We start from the raw sequence: 18,466 nt of genomic DNA, 5'->3' as shown, positions 1-18,466 counted from the left end.
ATTAATCCACAGCATTTTAAACTGTTTAAAAGCTGTTTGCTGAGCTTGGCCTCTTAAGTCCCCAAAGTCTCATCTCTGTGGGAAACACAAACTTTGATGGTGGTCCACAACTGAAGTCGAGAAATAATTTTGGCATTGGCTGCACTGCTTCATCACAGTTCATCGCCCTCATCACATTGGGTGTTCATGTCATTAGTGTGAAAATAAGCTGATGTGGCAATGAAATGGAAGGAAGCTGTAGCTAATATATTACTATGGCTGTACATCTATCCAGAGTTTTTGGTCGAATTTCATGGGCTTTGCATAATCAGAAAAGACAAACTTCATGCAACAAGTTAACTTTGCAGTACAGAAGGAGCTCATTTTCCCCATTGTGACTGTGCTGGTTCTTTGCTAGAGCAATCCAAATCTAATCCCACTGCTGTGCACTCTCCCCATAGTCCTGTATCTATCTCTGCTTCAAATATTTATCTACTCTTCCCTTAGAAGGTGCAATGGTCTCTGCCACAACTACTCACTGTGGTAAAACATTCCATGCTCTAACAATCCTTTTGTGTAAAGAAATTTCTCCTAACCCCTCTCCTCACTCCTTTAGTGACCATTTTAAATTGATGACTCCCATCCTAGAGGAAATAGTCTTTCTCTAGTCACTGTATCAAAACATTTCAGAATTTTTTTAAGCTCCTTTTGCTTTTTGCTCCCCCAGTGGAAATTATCCCAGTATCTCAAATCTCTCCTCATAACTATAATTTTCCATCCCTACTATAATCGTGGTGAATCTACAGTGTACACACTCTGACTTTAATGTCCTTTCTGTAATGGGGTGCTGAAAACTCTGTACAGCACTGTAATTGTGGCCTAACCTTTAACTTGAACAAATTTATCCTTTACTTTTGTACCCTATGCCCCTGTTTAGAAAACCCAAAATGCTGTTGGCCTTTTTATGGTTTTATCGACTTGCACTCACACTTACAAAGAATTATGCATTTGAACCCCTCAAGGACTCTTTCTCCACAACTTCAGCATCTTTCTATTGAGTGTATATTCCCAATTCCTTGTTTTTTTTCCTCTCAAAATGTTTTGCTTCACAATTCTAAGTACTTGCTCAGGGCATGACCCTGGTTACAGCTTGTACTCGGGCTTAAAAATAAAATCAGTTTTCTTTTTATTTCCAGTGACACAGCCTACCTAGCAGAAGAACTCAACAAACTGATTGATGCAATGGTGAAGAACTTTCTTGAACCAGAGAAGAATGGTTTGATTGCTCGTGTTTAAAATGAGTCCACAGTAGCGTGTATGTGTGTCTGGTGTTGGAGGGAGAGAGACGAGGAAATACCATCAGACCTGTTTGCACTAAAGAGCTGGAGGGGAAAATGTTGAGGGTGATACACTGCTGACATGCTGCATGGGTGACAACTCTACACTTTAGTGAATTAAAAGCCCTGTGATGTTCCTAGAAAACAGCCAGCTTTGGAGAAGCTGCCTGTCCCGTCAGCCAGGTAGTTCTCGTCATTCTCCGTCTCCGGCATCTGTTACTTGGTGTTGTATGTTTGTTCACTGGATGCAGCTGCCATTTGTTTAATAGAAACTTCATCACAAAGTGAATCCAGTCCCACCAAATGGCCCGAGAGCAGGTTAATGCCGTCAATATGCTAGCAGGCATGTGTTCTGCATTATGGAGACTCTTGTTAGCAAGTGCCAGACACAGCCCCAGTATTCCAGCATTGTTCGAGAGGGCTGTAAATGCGCTGACTAACCGGGTGCCATTCTAAGTAATGAAAGTCACTCAGTGATGTGACGCTGTATATTCCACGCACAGGGAGAAAAATATTGATTTGAACATCTAAAATTAATTAGAAATCTGAACTCCCCACCATTGATCTCCTCCCTTCCTGTTTAGTATTTCTTTGATCCTTTTGTGAATTTGCACAAACGTTTTATCCCATGAACTAGAAGATACAGGCATGTTTGTGTTGGAAACATTTACTGTCCTTCTAGGCACCATTTTTAGTAAGACTCTTATTTTTTTGCTGACTCTCCCATGCCTCACTCAATTAGCAATGGTGAAAGTGAGTGGGTGAATTGCCGCAAGTGTCACTGTGAAATAAATCAGTGACCTTCCCTCTCTGGGGAGGTACTTGGCTGCTCCCCACAGCTGTGACCCAGGCGCAGAGCATTGCTGCCCCTTCACCTTGCCTGCAATGAATTACATTGTTTAAAAACAAATTTTACAGCAAGGTGACTGTCGTGGATGAGGACATAGGGTTTCCAGCCCTTTGCCCAGTCCAAAATTGGGAACTTCAATTTAAAAATAACTGTGCACATCTTTCATTTGTGCACGTGCAATCGACTGTCTCACACGTGCGACTGACTGCCTCGCATGTCGACATAGCTTTTTATACAGTCCAGTGTTTGATAACCAGATTTTTTTCCAGTCTTCAAATATCACATTTACTGGGTGGTCACCCTGACACCAGATGGATGGTTGCTTTATGTAAGTATGTGGCAATGTGAACGCAGTTTTGAGAGAATGAGCCATTGTTTCTGGACAGCTGGTTTTCATAGCTCTCTCCTGCTGTGAAATTGCACGCGTGTGTGGGTGCGTGCATGTGCGTGACTGTGCGTGGGTGTGTGCATGCGTGTGTATATAACATCTGCAGTATTTTTGAAAATGAGAGTTACTGCAGTTGAGGATGGTCGAGTGGAGTGCAGGGTGAGACTCTAGTCCCATATCGTGTTCATACTGTGCCCACTTGCACTTTTTGGGAAGCAGCTTTTTACCAAAGGCTTGAGAGAACACATTTAGAATATTTATTTTATTTTAATTCTTTGCATTTGAAAGTTTTTATTTTACTATCTGCAAAACTCAGATTTGATTCTTTCAGGTGTTAATTTTAAAAACTGTTGTCACCTTTATTTAAAAATCTGTTCTAAAACCTAATTGCGTAGTTCCACGGTGGGCAAAGGCAGTGCATAACTGAAGCATACAGCCCAGAAGGTCCGGCTTTGGTTCTTAGTCTGTGTTGAGTGAGCTGATCCCTGGCAGGTTGGCTGTAGAGACGTTACATTTGATCTTCCTCCCTGAGTTAGGGAGAGGAAGGTTATCCCGCTTCTGATTGCTTTCCGGCGACTCCTGATGGAAACTGTCTGTGTGCAGACATCAGGTGAGTACAGGATCAGGCTCAGCTGTGATGCACCCCATGGTCGTTAGCTTGCTGACGTTGATTGCCTCGGCTCATGCATAAAGAATGCCACATGTGCGAGGTACCGGAAGGTAGGAAGTGCCGGTGGAACTGTCCTCAGCAAGAGCCAGCATCTTGGAGGAGGGGAAAATTGGGGAAAGAGCAGGGGAGTGGGACTAATTGGATAGCTCTTTCAAAGAGCCGGCACAGGCATGATGGGCCGCGAATGGCCACCTGCGCTGTATAATTCTATGAAATGTGAGAGGGAGAAAAAAACCCCACTGTGCACTTCACCACCGAGAGTCTTCCCGGGCCCAAGTGGATTCAAACTGTGCCCAGTTTGGAAGCAAATAACATTTGCATTCAGCTGTAAATAGTTAAGTACTTTGAATTTTTTAAAATTCTAGCTAGACTCTTCATTCCCTACAAAAATGTGAGGGATTTGTTTCAGCTCGTTGCTAAACCTACAATCTTTTCCAGCACCCTGTTGCCCAGAGAAGATATGAGCAAATGAACTTTTCCAAGATGCTGCTGTGATTTTTGTTCATGAGAATAAATGGGGTTCAGCTACCACCAGAAGCGTATTTTATTTCAGGACTTTTAAGGGAGAACTTTTAAGGGCTCGAGAAGCAGAGTGGCGATAGTATTGAAGTACAGGGAAGGTCTTGCACTTTGTGAAATGCTGGTTAACTCTGCCGTTCTCTAGTGTGATGAGCGTTCCACATTCCTGCCTAAAGGTAATTAATTGTCCTTTTTATTGAGGCACACCTGCTGGACATTACGTCACTAGAGCTAGGAGTGTGCCGGGAAACACCTGGTCATGGGCTTGTGTGTACAAATATTAGAAAAGATAAATGCTTACCAACGCTCTCTGAAATGTACAGTTGCTGTTTACCTTGTACCCTTGTGGTTGAGATTTTTTTCCGTGCCGTTGTTTTAGAGAGTGAACGATTTCAAACACTCTTCCAAGATGCCTACATTTGAGCCTGCCCAATGGAGCCAGTCCATGGTAGGGACTCAGTTTGGCAACAATTAGCCAGTCTCTTTCAGACCACAAAGGAGTGACTGAAGCTGGTTCAGGGGAGTGGAAATGTTTGGGGTGCTTTTACTTTTGAAATCTGCAAACACGTTCTCTCACCGTCGGCTGCAGTTAGAAATCTAAACTGCCCGGCTTTGAAGCAGAGGCCTTTTATACCGTGGGCCTTCTGAGCTGCTGCTAGATTTGCTGGCTCCTACTTCTGTCTGATGGGGCGGAGGCCAGCTTTGTGCCGCTCTCCTGAAACCAGCAGGGCAACATAAAAGCGGCGTGATACCAATCACCGGCTCAGTTTCAGGCTTGCAGTTGGAGAAGGGAAAGAAAGGAGGTGGAGGAAGTCCTAGACTGCATCCAGACCAACGCAGAACCTGACGGGGGAGTCCTGGATGATGCATTTCCCAGGACCCTTCTTGCTCACGATATTAATGTGCACAAAATCCACCCCAAAAACTCTGGCTGTAATTAAATGAACGTGTGGTTCTGACCTAAGGGTACGATAGTTCTATCTTGTTGCTAGTGCGGGTGGACTTGTGCTGAGGGTGTGTATTTAAAATGCTTGGACTATATAAGCACAATTCCATTTGCAATAGTCCTCGTTGTGTTCTGTTTGTGTTTGTGACTGACTGTAATTGTGATATTACCTCATTGCCTGTACTGCCTGTGGAATCCTGCACACAATGTTATGTTGTTTTGATTGGAAAGCAAACAGTTGGATTATATTATCTTTTTTCCCCTCCCTGATTGTCTTTCCGATGTATTAATATTTTAAGGGTTGCTCGGAGTTTGGGGTTGATGGTAAATTTCAACGGTGTCCATTTATGTTTTAACTTCAAAATTGTTTTACATTACCCATATTTACCCTTGCGGCTGCATATTGTGCACAACCTGAAATGAGGAAAGTGCTCCAATATAGCTCTTCAGTGAGTGTCCCAGTCGTACATAATAGAAGCATTTCGCTGCGGTTGTTGCTTCCTATTTAGACCACACTGCGTTTTCCTGCCGTCTTTCCGCTTATTGATAGCCCGAGTTCCTCTGCACTTTTCCTTTTTGTTCCTACACACCCCTCCGCCCTGCATCTCAGCTGTGTTGAATCTAGACTCATCGCACAGTCTCTTACTCTTACCTCATTCTCGCCCAGGCTCTCAAAACTCTCTTCCTACTGCAATCTATAAAAACCCCAGTCTTCTATTTTCTTTCAACCTTGGTGGCTCCCTGCACTACTTACCATGGCCCTTCACCTGGGTTTCTCTTTTAAAAGGGAGCTTTGAATGTGGATATTCATAGCAGTCCCAATAGATTAAGAGTTGTGCACCTTTGAAATGTAAGGAATCTTACAACACCAGGTTATAGTCCAACAGTTTTATTTGTTGGACTATAACCTGGTGTTGTAAGATTCCTTACATTTGTCCACCCCAGTCCATCACCGGCATCTCCGCACCTTTGAAATGGTCATTCTAACCCCATAGATCGGAGCAGTCATTTAATAAGAACTTGCACTTCTCCCGTTTAGTAATAGTTGTATATTTATTTATGGATGTCATTTATGGATTAAAATCTATATGGAAAGAAACGCAAATGAAATATACGCCTGACCTTTTTTTTGTCTGCATTAAATTTCATCTCTCTGCCCAATTTACTAACAGGTCTGTTCTCCTGAGGTCACTCCTCATGCTTCCTATTTGTGTCATCTGCAAATCTCGATATTGTGCCCCTTGCAGCCGAGGCAAGAGATATAGATGTATAGAAAAGACCAACAGTCCCAACACAGATCCCCAGGAGACACCACTGTTTACATCCCTGCAGTCTGAACAACATCCATATATTACCACTCACTTGCTCCTTTTCCCTTAACCAGCTTCCTACCCGTGATGCCACACTCCCATTAACACTAAGCCTCCTGTGTGGCACCTACCGCAGCTTGATGTCAGCTGTGGCTCAGTTGGTAGTTTCTTGCCGGGTTCAGTTCCACTCCAGAGATTTGAGCACGTAATCCAGGCTGACACTCCAGTACAGTACTGAAGGAGTGCTGCATGGTCGGAGGTGCCGTCTTTCCAATGAGACGTTAAACTGAGGCCCCGTCTGCCCTCAGGTGGATGTAAAAGATCCCTTGGCAGTATTTTGAAGAAGAGCAGGGGAGTCCTGGCCAACATTTATTCCTTAACCAACATCATTAAAACTGATTTATCTGGCCATTATCACACTGCTGTTTGTGGGACCTTGCTGTGCGCAAATTGGCTGCCATGTTTCCCACATTACAACAGTGACTACACTTCAAAAAGTACTTCATTGGCTGTAAGGTGCTTTGTGACAGCCTGAGGTTGTGAAATGCGCTATATAAATGCAAGTTCTTTAATCAGACACATTCAGTGTTTGCAAAGTGCAATGGGATGTTTGAGAGATGTGGTCAGGTGGTGTATTAGTACAAGTTCTTACTTTCTAGTAATAGGTTATGAAGTGATCAGTTTCATATTCTGATCTTCATTGCACAACCTGTGTACTATTAGGATGTGATTATCTGTTTCTCTCCCAGGATGACTAGTAGGATGCCATTGCTACTGAAAGCCCTTTCCTTACAAATTTTTTTTTTATATTCGTTCATGGGATGTGGGCGTTGCTGGCGAGGCCGGCATTTATTGCCCATCCCTAATTGCCCTTGAGAAGGTGGTGGTGAGCCGCCTTCTTGAACCGCTGCAGTCCGTGTGGTGAAGGTTCTCCCACAGTGCTGTTAGGAAGGGAGTTCCAGGATTTTGACCCAGCGACGATGAAGGAACGGCAATATATTTCCAAGTCGGGATGGTGTGTGACTTGGAGGGGAACGTGCAGGTGGTGTTGTTCCCATGTGCCTGCTGCTCTTGTCCTAGGTGGTAGAGGTCGCGGGTTTGGGAGGAGCTGTCGAAGAAGCCTTGGCGAGTTGCTGCAGTGCATCCTGTGGATGGTACACACTGCAGCCACTGTGCGCTGGTGGTGAAGGGAGTGAATGTTTAAGGTGGTGGATGGGGTGCCAATCAAGTGGGCTGCTTTGTCTTGGATGGTGTCGAGCTTCTTGAGTGTTGTTGGAGCTGCACTCATCCAAGCAAGTGGAGAGTATTCCATCACACACCTGACTTGTGCCTTGTAGATGGTGGAAAGGCTTTGGGGAGTCAGGAGATGAGTCACTCGCCGCAGAATACTCAGCCTCTGACCTGCTCTTGTAGCCACAGTATTTACATGGCTGGTCCAGTTAAGTTTCTGGTCAATGGTGACCCCCAGGATGTTGATGGTGGGGGATTCGACGATGGTAATGCCGTTGAATGTCAAAATAAAGCTATGGAAAGAGCTGCCTTTCAGGCTCTCGTGATGGAGGAAGGTAGCATTGCACTACGCCACACAGACTAGAATGTAGTCAAGCTGCCACAATTAGCTTCAGGAGGGAGAAATAAATCAGCCTGGATTCCTACTCCTGATTTGTTATCCAGCACCATCTGCTGGAAAACACATGTATGTGGATGCTTGGTGAGAACAGGCTCAGTTTGGGGTTCCCCCACATAGTTGAATAGGCTATTCACGTGGTCACCAGGTCCTGTTCATGTTGTGCACACTCATCTCAAGTTGGGAGCGAGTTACCAGAGGGATAAGGCCTGCAGAGGTTAAAAAAATTTAATTTGATTAAATAAAATTTGCCTCTGGAATATATTGCGGGCTGGTGCGGTGGATGCTGACTCTCTGCACGTCTTCAAGGAGAAGCTGGAAATGTTCTTGACTGGGGCAGAGATCGTATTGTATAGAAGGTAAGTGTCTTCGTAGATAATACTTGGTCCATGTGATCTGGACTGGTTTCCAACCTGGGGGGGTTTGGAGAGGAATTTCAGTATTTTTTCCTTTTATTGGCCCTGGGTTTTTTCTCTTTTTTTGCCTCTCCCAGGCTGCGAGGGGAGGAGGGAGGGAGATAAGTGTTTAGTCAGGATACTCTGGCCATCATGGTATGGGGTAGGCTTGATGGACCAGGTGGTCTTGCCTGTCAATTTTGTATGTAATGCACCTGGGAAATTGTACCTCAAAAAGAGGTCAGCACCTTTGGGGGGCTGGGGGTGATCTAAAAGGAAACTCCCACTGGGCTGCCAAAGAAGTAAAGCTTTCTCCAAATGCCATTTACTGCTCCTCCTGAACTAGAACGCTCTTCAGCAGTAGTAAAACTTTTTTAAAATCTCAAAACTTGGTTCATTCCATTCATACTGCAATGGATACTAGCACGTGAATATAAAGCCCCTGGTGCCCCCTTAAGTGATGTAAAGGATCTTACAGCACTATCTCAAAGAAGAGCAGGGGAGTTCTCCTGGTGTCCTAACCAACGTGAGAAGAGGCTTCCACTTGTGGGGGAGACCAAAACTAGGGACCATAAATATATGATAGTCACTAATAAATCCAATAAGTAACTCAGGAGCAACTTCTTTACCCAGAAAATGGTTAGAATGTGGAACTCACTACCAGAAGTTGTAGTTGAGGCAAATAGCATATATTAAGTTAAGTGGAAGCTGGATAAACATATGAGGGAGAAAGGAATAGAAGGATATGCTGATGTGGTTAGATGAAGAGGGATGGGAGGAGGCTTGTGTGGAGCATAAACACTGGCATAGACCTATTAGGCTGAATGGCCTGTTTCTGTGCTGTACGTTCTGTGTAACATCACTAAAAACATATCTGCCCATTCATCTCATTCCGGTATGTGGGCAAATTGGTTGCTGCGTTTCCCTACATTGCAACAGTGACTACAGTTCAAAAGTACTTCATCGGATGTGATGAAGGCTCTGTATTAAAAGCAAGTTACTGCTCTTTCTTCTTTAGCCATCTGAGCCTCTTGCTTTGGCTACAACCTAATTATTCTCTACCGACCCTCTCCCCACTGGAAGGTGCTGGTTACCCACTGCCTCACTCCACACTCTGTTCTTACTGGTTTCCACAACATTCACCTGAGGAAGGAGGAAGCCTCCGAAAGCTTGTGAATTTCAAATAAAATTGTTGGACTAAAACTCGGTGTTGTAAAATTATTTACAATGGTTCTTAATGTGAGGGACTACAACTCCCAGAGTCCACCGCGCGTCGCGCATGCTCATTGCGCACCGGGAGCGAGTTTCCATAGAGATCAGGCGGCCAGAGCCTGAGGTAAAAAAAAACAATTAAAATAAAATTAAATCTAAATAAAAGCGTCAGAGCGGTCCCGGATCGCGCTTTGGAGAATCAGCGAGGGTTCGGCCGCGGGGGCTACCGCCTGCCGCTCGAACCGGGGCTGGAACCGGAGCCGCAGGCCCGGGGCCTTCCGACTCCTCCTCATCCCTGCTGCACGGTCACTTGTATTTCTATTTAATCTAAATCTTCACCCTATCGCATTTAGCTTGCTTTATTATTTATATTTTATTTACATCCTATAAATATATTATTTGCATTTATTTTGTTTTATTTATATTATTTTTTATATAACAAAACTATTATTCATTGTAAAAGAAAGGAATTGCATTTATATAGCGCCTTTCACAATGTCCCAATGAAGGACTTTGTGAAGTGTAGTCACTGTTGTAATGTAGGAAACGCAGCAGCCAATTTGCGCACAGCAAGATCCCACAAACAGCAGTGTGATAATGACCCAGACAATCTGTTTTTAGTGATGTTGGTTGAGGGATAAATATTGTCCAGGACACCGGGGAGAACTCCCTCTGCTCTTCTTTCAATAGTGGGATCTTTTACGTTCCCCCTGAGAGGGCAGACGGGGCCTCGGTTTAACGTCTCATCCAAAAGGCAGCACCTCTGACAGTGCAGCGCTCCCTCAGTACTGCAAGCATCAGCCTAGATTTTATATACACGTCTCAAGTGGGGCTTGAGCCCACAACCTTCTGAGTCAGAGGCCAAAGTACTAGCCACTGGTATACTAGCTTACAGACAGAATAAACTTAAGACTTTCTGACAAACCAAAATTGGGGCTGAAAGAAAGAACTTGCATTTATACAGCACCTCTCCTAATTTTAAGATTGTGCCCCCTTTGTCCTGGATTCCCCCACGAGAGGAAATACTTTCTCTGGCTCCTATTTTAAAGGGCGTGAACCCCCCCCCAAAGCAAGCAGCGAACCCATGGAGCGCCTGGGCCGATCTTAACGCGATCTCACCTGGAGCCTCACCCGAACCCGGTCAGATACAGTACCTGGCCGATGGGCGCAAGCGGGAATTCGGGGGGGGGGGGGCAGGAGGCGATTGCGCGGGAGCCGTGGGCAAGGGAGACGCTTCTAAAAGAAACCTAAAGTTAAATTTTTAAAACTTATCCGCCTGGGTCTCTTCTGGCCCATGACACCCTCCCGGCAGGTCTGGCCTGACAGGGAAGCCATCACTGCCCTCTCCCCCCGGGTCCCAGTTACACCATCGGGCCCTGTTCTGTATAAGGTGGGGGTGGAGGGAATGCGTAACCTACTGCAGCACTCTGTCATTTTATTTATTTACTTACATGCTGTGGACACATGTTTGTTATTTTTTTTTCTCCACTGCAGGGACCCTAATGATGGCAACCGGCCATCTTCCAAGCAAAGTCACCTTGTTTGAGAAGGAGAACAATGGAGTTGTGTATCGCATCCCCTCGCTTCTCTACCTCCATAAGAAGCAAATCTTCTTAGCGTTTGCAGAGAAACGAGCCTCTGCCCGAGATATCGATGCAAAGATTCTGGTGCTGAGAAGAGGGCACCTTCACAAAGGATCAGTGAAGGTATGTGGGGGAGAGCAGAACTAGAGTCCATAAATATAAGATAGCCACTAATTAATCCAATAGGGAATTCAGGAGAAACTTCTTTACCCAGAGAGTGGTGAGAATGTGGAACTCGCTCCCACAGGGAGTAGTTGAGGCGAATAGTATAGATACATTTAAGGGGAAGCTGGATAATCACACGAAGGAGAAAGGAATAGAAGGATATGCTGATAGGGGGAGAAGAAGTGGGGAGGGAGGAGACTCGTGTGGAGCATAGACCAGTTGGGCCGAATGGCCTGTTTCTGTGCTGTAGACTCGATGTAATTCTATGCAGCACAAGGTGGGGAATGTTCCTCAGCCATCTGCGATATAGAATCCTCGAGAGCTTCTGGCGCAATTCAAAGTGTATTTTCTTAAAAAAGAGAAAGGGAACGGTAGTGTAGCGTTTATGTTACTGGAGGAATAATCCAGAGAACAAGAATTCAAGTCCCACTGTGGGTAGTTTTAGAATTTGAATTCAGTTCACAAAAACTGGTCTCAGTAAAAGTGACCGTAAAGCTGTTGGATTGTCGTAAAGTCCCAACTGGTGCTTTAGGGAAGGAAACCTGCCGTCCTTACCCGTTCTGGGCCTATACTCCAGTCCCACACTAACGTGGTTGATTCTTAACTGCCCTCTGAAGTGGCCGAGCGAGACACTCAGTTGTATCAACATCCACTCAGGGCAACCAGGGAGGGGCAGTAAATAACGGCGTTGCCACATCCGCATTGCAAGAATTACTTGAAAAGAAATGCTGTTTTTTTCTGACATAGAGCCTGAAATTTACAAGCATTTTGAACAACTTGCATTTATATAGCGCCTTTAGCATAGTAAAACGTCCCAAGGCCCTTCACAGGAGCGTAATCAGACAAAAATTGACTCCGAGCCACATAAGGAGATATTAGGACAGGTTTCCAAAAGCTTTGTCTAGGAGGCAGGATTTAAGGAGGTAGAGAGGCGGTCAGGTTTAGGGAGGGAATTCCAGAGCTTGGGGTCTAGACAGCTGAAGGCACGGGCTGCCATTGGTGGAGCGATGAAAATCAGGGATGCAAAAGAGGCCAAAATTGGAGGAGCGCAGAGATCTCGGAGGGTTGTAGGGCTGGAGGAGGTTACAGAGATAGGGAGGGGCGAGGCCATGGAGGGATTTGAAAACAAGGATGTAAACATACCAGCCAAACAGCGATTATACTCTGAATGACCTATCATAATATTGTAGGAGGTACAGCACAAGAGGAAGCCATTCGGCCCATCGTGCCTGTACTGGCTCTTTGAAAGAGCTATCCAATTAGTCCCACCCCCCAGCTCTTTCCCCATTGCCTTGCAAATTTTTTCCCTTCAAGTATTTATCCAATTCCCTTTTGAAAGTTATTATTGAATCTGCTTCCACCGCCCTTTCAGGCAGTGAATTCCAGATCATACAACTTGCTGCGTAAATTTTACTTTCCTCATGTCACCTCTGGTTCTTTTGCTGATCACCTTAAATCTGTGTCCTCTGGTTACTGACCCATCTACCACTGGAAACGGTTTCTCCTTATTTACTCTATCAAAACCCTTCATGATTTTGAACATCTCCATTAAACCTCCCCTTAACCATCTCTGTTCTAAGGAGAACAATCCCAGCTTCTCCAGTCTCTCCACATAACTGAAGCCCCTCATCCTGGGTATCATTCTAGTAAATCTCCTGAGCACCCTCCCTAAGGCCTTGACATCCTTCCTAAAGTGTGGTGCCCAGAACTGAACACAATATTCCAGCTGCGGAATTCCAGAACTCGGGGTAGAATTGAATAAATCTGGTCATTTGTGGGCTGGCACCAGAATAAAACTGACCATGAAAGCTGCCGGAATGTGGTAAAAAGCCAACTGGCTTACTAATGCCCTTCAGGGGAGGGAATTTTCCACCCCTACCCGGTCTGGCCTACACCTGACTCCAGTTCCATACTGCTGGCAATGGGGTCACCGTGGATCAGCTGTGCCAAAGGGCACGCTGGCGATCGCGCATGCAGCAGATATTTGAGAGCGAACAGCAGCTGCTGTAACAAGCTGGCGGCTCAAAGTGTTTGTTTACACCAGTGTCATTGGCTGCTATGATGTGCCATGGGGAATCTTCCAGTTCTGCGATGGCACAGCCAAGACTGGTAATTCCGTGGTGGATTGGGGCTGTGGCTTGGCGTAACTTACCGCACCCCACCCCATCCCCCTACACCTTGCTCCCCACCCCGTCCCCCTTACACCCCACCTCCCTTGCACCCCTCCCCATCCCCCTGCTCCTTGCACCCCACTCTGGTGCAGATTCTGTGGAGGATAACCTGTGCCCTGATCTAGTTGTGTTTCCCATTCCCAGTGGGAGGACACGGTGAGGTTGGAGACGGCCAGATTGCCGGGCTATCGGACAATGAACCCGTGCCCGGTGTACGAGCGAGAACGCGGAGTCGTTTACCTATTTTTCAACTGCATCAAGGAAGGAGTGTCGGAGGGGCAGCAGATCTGGTGCGGGAAGGATGCTGCCAGGCTGTGCTATGTGCTGAGCCACGACGACGGGGCCAGCTGGAGTGCGCTGACTGACCTGACGGGCAAGGCCATCGGCCAGCAGATCTGTAAGTGGGGCACGTTTGCAGTGGGACCGGGGCACGGCATCCAGACGCACTGCGGGAGACTCATGGTGCCCGCCTATGCCTACTACATCAGGCAGAGGTGCTGTCTGATCCCCCCTTGGTTCTGCACGGAGCCGCACTCATTCTACTTCTACAGCGAAGACGGCGGGGAGAGTTGGAGCGTGGGGGACCCAATCACCAGGTACCAGGCAGCGGAGTGCGAGCTGGCGGAAATCATCATCGCCGACGGATACCGCGTGATGTACTGCAACGCCCGGACTGGCAGCCAGCGCAGGATGGAGGCGGTCAGCCTAGAGCCCGGTCACTTCGAGATCGTCCGCTTGGCCAAAGGGTTGGCGGAGACTAAGGGCGGGTGCCAAGGGAGTGTGGTGAGCTTCTGCCCTCCAAAATCAGCCGCCGGCCTCCCCCCCGATGGGCAGCCCGAGCCACGGAGCGAGATGTCTTGGCTCTTGTACACGCATCCGACCGGTGAACCCGGGCGTGTATGTTATAAACGCAACCGGACCAACCTGGGTGTTTACGTCAATCCATTGCCCCTCCAGACCCGGCCTTGGCTCGGCCCCTGGGTTATCCATCACGGCCCCAGTGGCTACTCCGACCTCACCTACCTCGACGGCATGGCAACCTTCGCTTGTCTGTACGAGGGCGGCATTGCATCGTATTGGGAACAAATCGCCTTCTGTCTCTTCACCGTCGAGGACGTGATGAGAAACGTCTTTTAGCGGCTCGACCGGTGACGAGAACGACAGGCAGGCAATTCTTCCCTTTGCTTTGAAATGTGACCTGTCCTGTCTACATTCCGAAATATCCCTCCCAGAACTTAAGAGCAGTTGTATGTATGTGTGCGTACATGAATGTGTATGTGCATACTTGTGTATGCATGCATGTGTGCGTGTATGTGTGTATATGTGTGCGGGCACATGCAGGTGTTTTGCGTGTTTGCATGTGTATTCGTGTGCATGTGTGCGAGCATGTGTATGTGCAAGCATGCATGTGAATGCATGTGTGTATTCGTGTGTATGTGCGAGTGTGTGTGTGCATGTTTGTATACATTAGTGTGCTTTTTTAATTTTCTCCCCTCTCCTGAAGGCGTCCATTCCTTGTATGATCACTGGCAGCCCTCTGGTGCCTCACACGAGTGGCATATTTTTCCATGCATGAGCCTAGACAGTGCATGCTATTCAATCATAGGGGTATCACAGCCGAGCCCGATTCAGTCCTCACCTGACGTCCACACGCCCACACTGTTCAGCAGGGGTCACTGGATAATGATCTGGAGCAGGACCCCCAGCAGAACTCCCCCCCACCCCTTCCCTAACACAGGGCACTGAGGTTAAATTGTACTATCCCAGCTGCAATCAGGTAACAGTGCGGATCAGTGATGGAGCCCGGGGTGTGAATGGGGCAGTAGCATTTACCCACTGAGCCATCGGGGGAGCTTGAGTTGGAGTATACTCTCGTTTCTCCTGTGTGTCTGAGGAATGTCGGTGTTCAGCTGTGGGAGATTTTCTGTTTAAACCACCCCCTCAGCGTCGAGCATTCCCAGTTGAGGTACAGCTCGAGTTAGATGCAAAGTGAAGCTCCCTGTACACAGAAAGAATTTGCATTTATATAGCACCTTTTACGGCCTCAGGCAGTCCCAAAGAGCCAATGAAGTACATTCCCCAGCACTTACAGTGGGCATGTTGGTGTTCACGTGTTTAGCTTGTTATAAGCATGGGACAGTGTATCGTATTTTGGAGACACCAAGAGATAGCGCCATTTGCCCGATATTGGCGGCTGCCCGTAATGAGAGTGGATGGTGTAAGTAGTGGGGGCTGTACTTTTGAAGTGAAGTCACTGTTGTAATGTAGGAAACACAGCAGCCAATTTGCGCACAGCAAGATCCCACAGCCACTAATGAAATAAATGACCAGATAATCTGTTTTTTTAGGTGTTGGTTGAAGATAATTGTTGGCTAGGACACTGGGGAGAACTCCCCAGCTCTTTGAATAGTGGCCTCGGGATCTATTACACCCATCCGAGAGGGCAGACGGGGCCTCGGTTTAACATCGTATCTGAAAAATGGCATCTCCAACAGTGCGGCGCTCCCTCAGTACCGCCCCTCCGACGGCGCGGTGCTCCCTCAGTGCCGACCCTCCGACGGCGCGGCGCTCCCTCAGTGCCGACCCTCCGACGGCGCGGCGCTCCCTCAGTGCCGACCCTCCGACGGCGCGGCGCTCCCTCAGTGCCGACCCTCCGACGGCGCGGCGCTCCCTCAGTACCGACCCTCTGACGGCGCGGCGCTCCCTCAGTACCGACCCTCCCACGCTCCCTCAGTACCGACCCTCCGAAGGAGCGGCGCTCCCTCAGTACCGACCCTCCGACGGCGCGGCGCTCCCTCAGTACCGACCCTCCGACGGCGCGGCGCTCCCTCAGTACCGACCCTCTGACGGCGCGGCGCTCCCTCAGTACCGACCCTCCCACGCTCCCTCAGTACCGACCCTCCGAAGGAGCGGCGCTCCCTCAGTACCGACCCTCCGACGGCGCGGCGCTCCCTCAGTACTGACCCTCCGACGGCGCCGCGCTCCCTCAGTACTGCATTCATCGTGTCAGCCTGGATTTTGTGTTCCAGTCTCTGGAGTGGGACTTGGACCCGCAACCTCCGGACTCAGAGGTGAAATTGCTACCCACTGAGCCACGGGTGACCCTTCCCAGTTCCCGACACATCTGGGACAGCAGTGTAAACCGCCCGCGGTGGCTGCAGCCCCTGTGATCAGAGGAAGCTGGGCTATCGCTCGTGCTCTCCAAAGCCTCTCCACCATCTGCAATGCACCAGTCAGGAGTGTGATGGAATACTCTCCACTTGCCTGGATGGGAGCAGCTCCAACAACACTCAAGCAGCTCAACGCCATCCAGGACAAAGCAGCCCGCTTGATTGGCACCCCATCCCCCAACTGTTTCCTTTGAGTATCCAAATTGCCTTTTGAAAGTTATTATTGAATCTGCTTCCACCGCCTTTTCAGGGAGCGCATTCCAGATCAGAACAACTCGCTGCGGAAAAAATTTTCTTATTTCCCCTCTGGCTCTTTTGCCAATTATCTTAAATCTGTGTCCTCTGGTTACCAACCCTTCTACCACTGGAAACAGTTTCTCCTTATTTACTCTATCAAAACCCCTCGTGATTTTGAACACCTCGATCAAATCTCCTCCCGATCTTCTCTGTTCTAAGGAGAACAACCCCAGCTTCTCCAGTCTCTCCACATAACTGAAGTCCCTCATCCCTGGTACCATTCTGGTAAATCTCCTCTGCACCCTCTCCAAGACCTTGCGAACGGACAGTCCGTGTTGCATGATGTTCACCATTTACAAAACTATCCCGGCCTTACTGAGCATGTCCTGTCCACGAGGCGGCATCTAATGAGCCTGCCCAGTCACATCATCTCCTGCTCGTTTCCAACTATCTGTCACAAGCCATGGATTATTATTCTTGCTGCGATGAACTTTTCTCTGTTTACGAGTGGATATGGTGGATATTCCAGGCGTGATGAAGTAATCAGATCATTGTCTGGATAGAGAGGCACTGCAGAAGGTGCAGAAAAGATTTACAAGGATGATAGCAGAACTGAGAAGGTTATACCGATCAGGAAAGATTGAACAGGCTGGGGCTCTTTTCTCTAGGAAAGAGAAGGCTGAGGAGTGACCTGATAAGATTATGAAAGGGTTTGATAGGGTAGACGTGGAGATGTTTCCACTTGTGGGGGAGACCAGAACTAGGGGACCATAAATATAAGATAGTCACTAATAAATCCAATAGGGAATTCAGGAGAAACTTATTTACTCAGAGAGTGGTGAGAATGTGGAACTCACTATCACAAGGAGTAGTTGAGGCAAATAGTAAAGATACATTTAAGGGGAAGCTGGATAAACATATGAGGGAGAAAGGAATAGAACTTTATGCCGATAGGGTGAGATGAAGTAGGGAGGGAGGATACGCGTGTGGAGCATAGACCAGTTGGGCCGAATGGCCAGTTTCTGTGCTGTACATTCGATGTAATTCTGTGTCTTCTACTTTGCCCTCATCGCGGTGCAGGCTGGCATGGGGAATAAAACGCTTTGCAGGTACGTCCCAGGTCAGACAGAGTAAAGCTCCCTCTACACCATCTCAGCCACAGGCTCCAGACCCAACCTCAGGTAGAGGGCCCCATGTCCCATAAAACTGGGGGCCCTGTCCCTCTAGGGCCATCCGTCCACCTTTAAACGACATCCTCAAAACCCATCTGTCCCACTGCACATTCGATCACCTCTCCCAATTCTCCACAATTCAAATTCTGGTGATTTCTTTTCATTGCTGCTCTCGGGGAAACCTCAATCATTGGCCCCTCTCTGCGATTGCCTCTATCTTGTTCTGTGCCCATGTACCTTCTTCCATTTTGTCTTGATGTTTATTTATGTATTTTTTGTGCCTGGTATAAAGATTTATACATAAACCGAATTAAAATATATATCAAACTGTTTATGAAAGTTCATTGTGAGCCTGAATTATAGATGCACTCTCCCCTCCGACTCTCCCTCCAGTCTCTGCAGCAGGTCCATCTCTGTGTACAAATTAACCAACTGCAAACCAGTCCCAAGTAAACTTGGGGCTGGTTATGAGGGCAGGTTGCATAGACTAGGTTTGTATTCCCTTGATTAAGGGGTGATCTAATTGAGGTTTTTAAGATGATTAGAGGATTCGTTAGGGTAGATAGAGAGAAACTATTTCCTCTGGTGGGAGAGTCCAGAACAAGGGGGCAGAACCTTAAAATTAGAGCCAGGCCGTTCAGGGGTGATGTCAGGAAGCACTTCTTCACACAAAGGCGAGTGGAAATCTGGAACTCTCTCCCCCAAAAAGGCTGTTGAGACTGGGGGTCAATTGAA

At 47.5% G+C, this 18,466-nt stretch overlaps 2 protein-coding genes across 2 annotated transcripts in view; both read left to right on the top strand.

The window, feature by feature from the left end:
* Positions 1–5,788, top strand: part of pgm2l1 (phosphoglucomutase 2-like 1) — an 82,678-nt gene extending 76,890 nt beyond the window's left edge. Inside the window, exon 14 of the mRNA XM_067985581.1 lies at positions 1,176–5,788. Within this exon, the coding sequence (XP_067841682.1) occupies positions 1,176–1,275 (100 nt within the window). The 3' untranslated portion in view covers positions 1,276–5,788. The remainder of the gene's footprint in view (positions 1–1,175) is intronic.
* A 3,508-nt stretch (positions 5,789–9,296) lies between these two features.
* Positions 9,297–18,070, top strand: LOC137322658 (sialidase-3-like). The gene is made up of 3 exons (XM_067985580.1): positions 9,297–9,357; positions 10,728–10,939; positions 13,297–18,070. Exons 2-3 carry the CDS (start codon positions 10,736–10,738, stop codon positions 14,287–14,289), a joined length of 1,197 nt encoding a protein of 398 aa, XP_067841681.1. The 5' UTR covers positions 9,297–9,357; positions 10,728–10,735; the 3' UTR covers positions 14,290–18,070.
* The last annotated feature ends 396 nt before the right edge of the window (positions 18,071–18,466 follow it).

The sequence above is a fragment of the Heptranchias perlo genome, chromosome 6 (assembly GCF_035084215.1).
Source record: "Heptranchias perlo isolate sHepPer1 chromosome 6, sHepPer1.hap1, whole genome shotgun sequence".
Taxonomy (NCBI): domain Eukaryota; kingdom Metazoa; phylum Chordata; class Chondrichthyes; order Hexanchiformes; family Hexanchidae; genus Heptranchias; species Heptranchias perlo.
The sequence above is the reverse complement of the archived record's forward strand: the minus strand, read 5'-3'. Positions and strand labels throughout refer to the sequence as shown.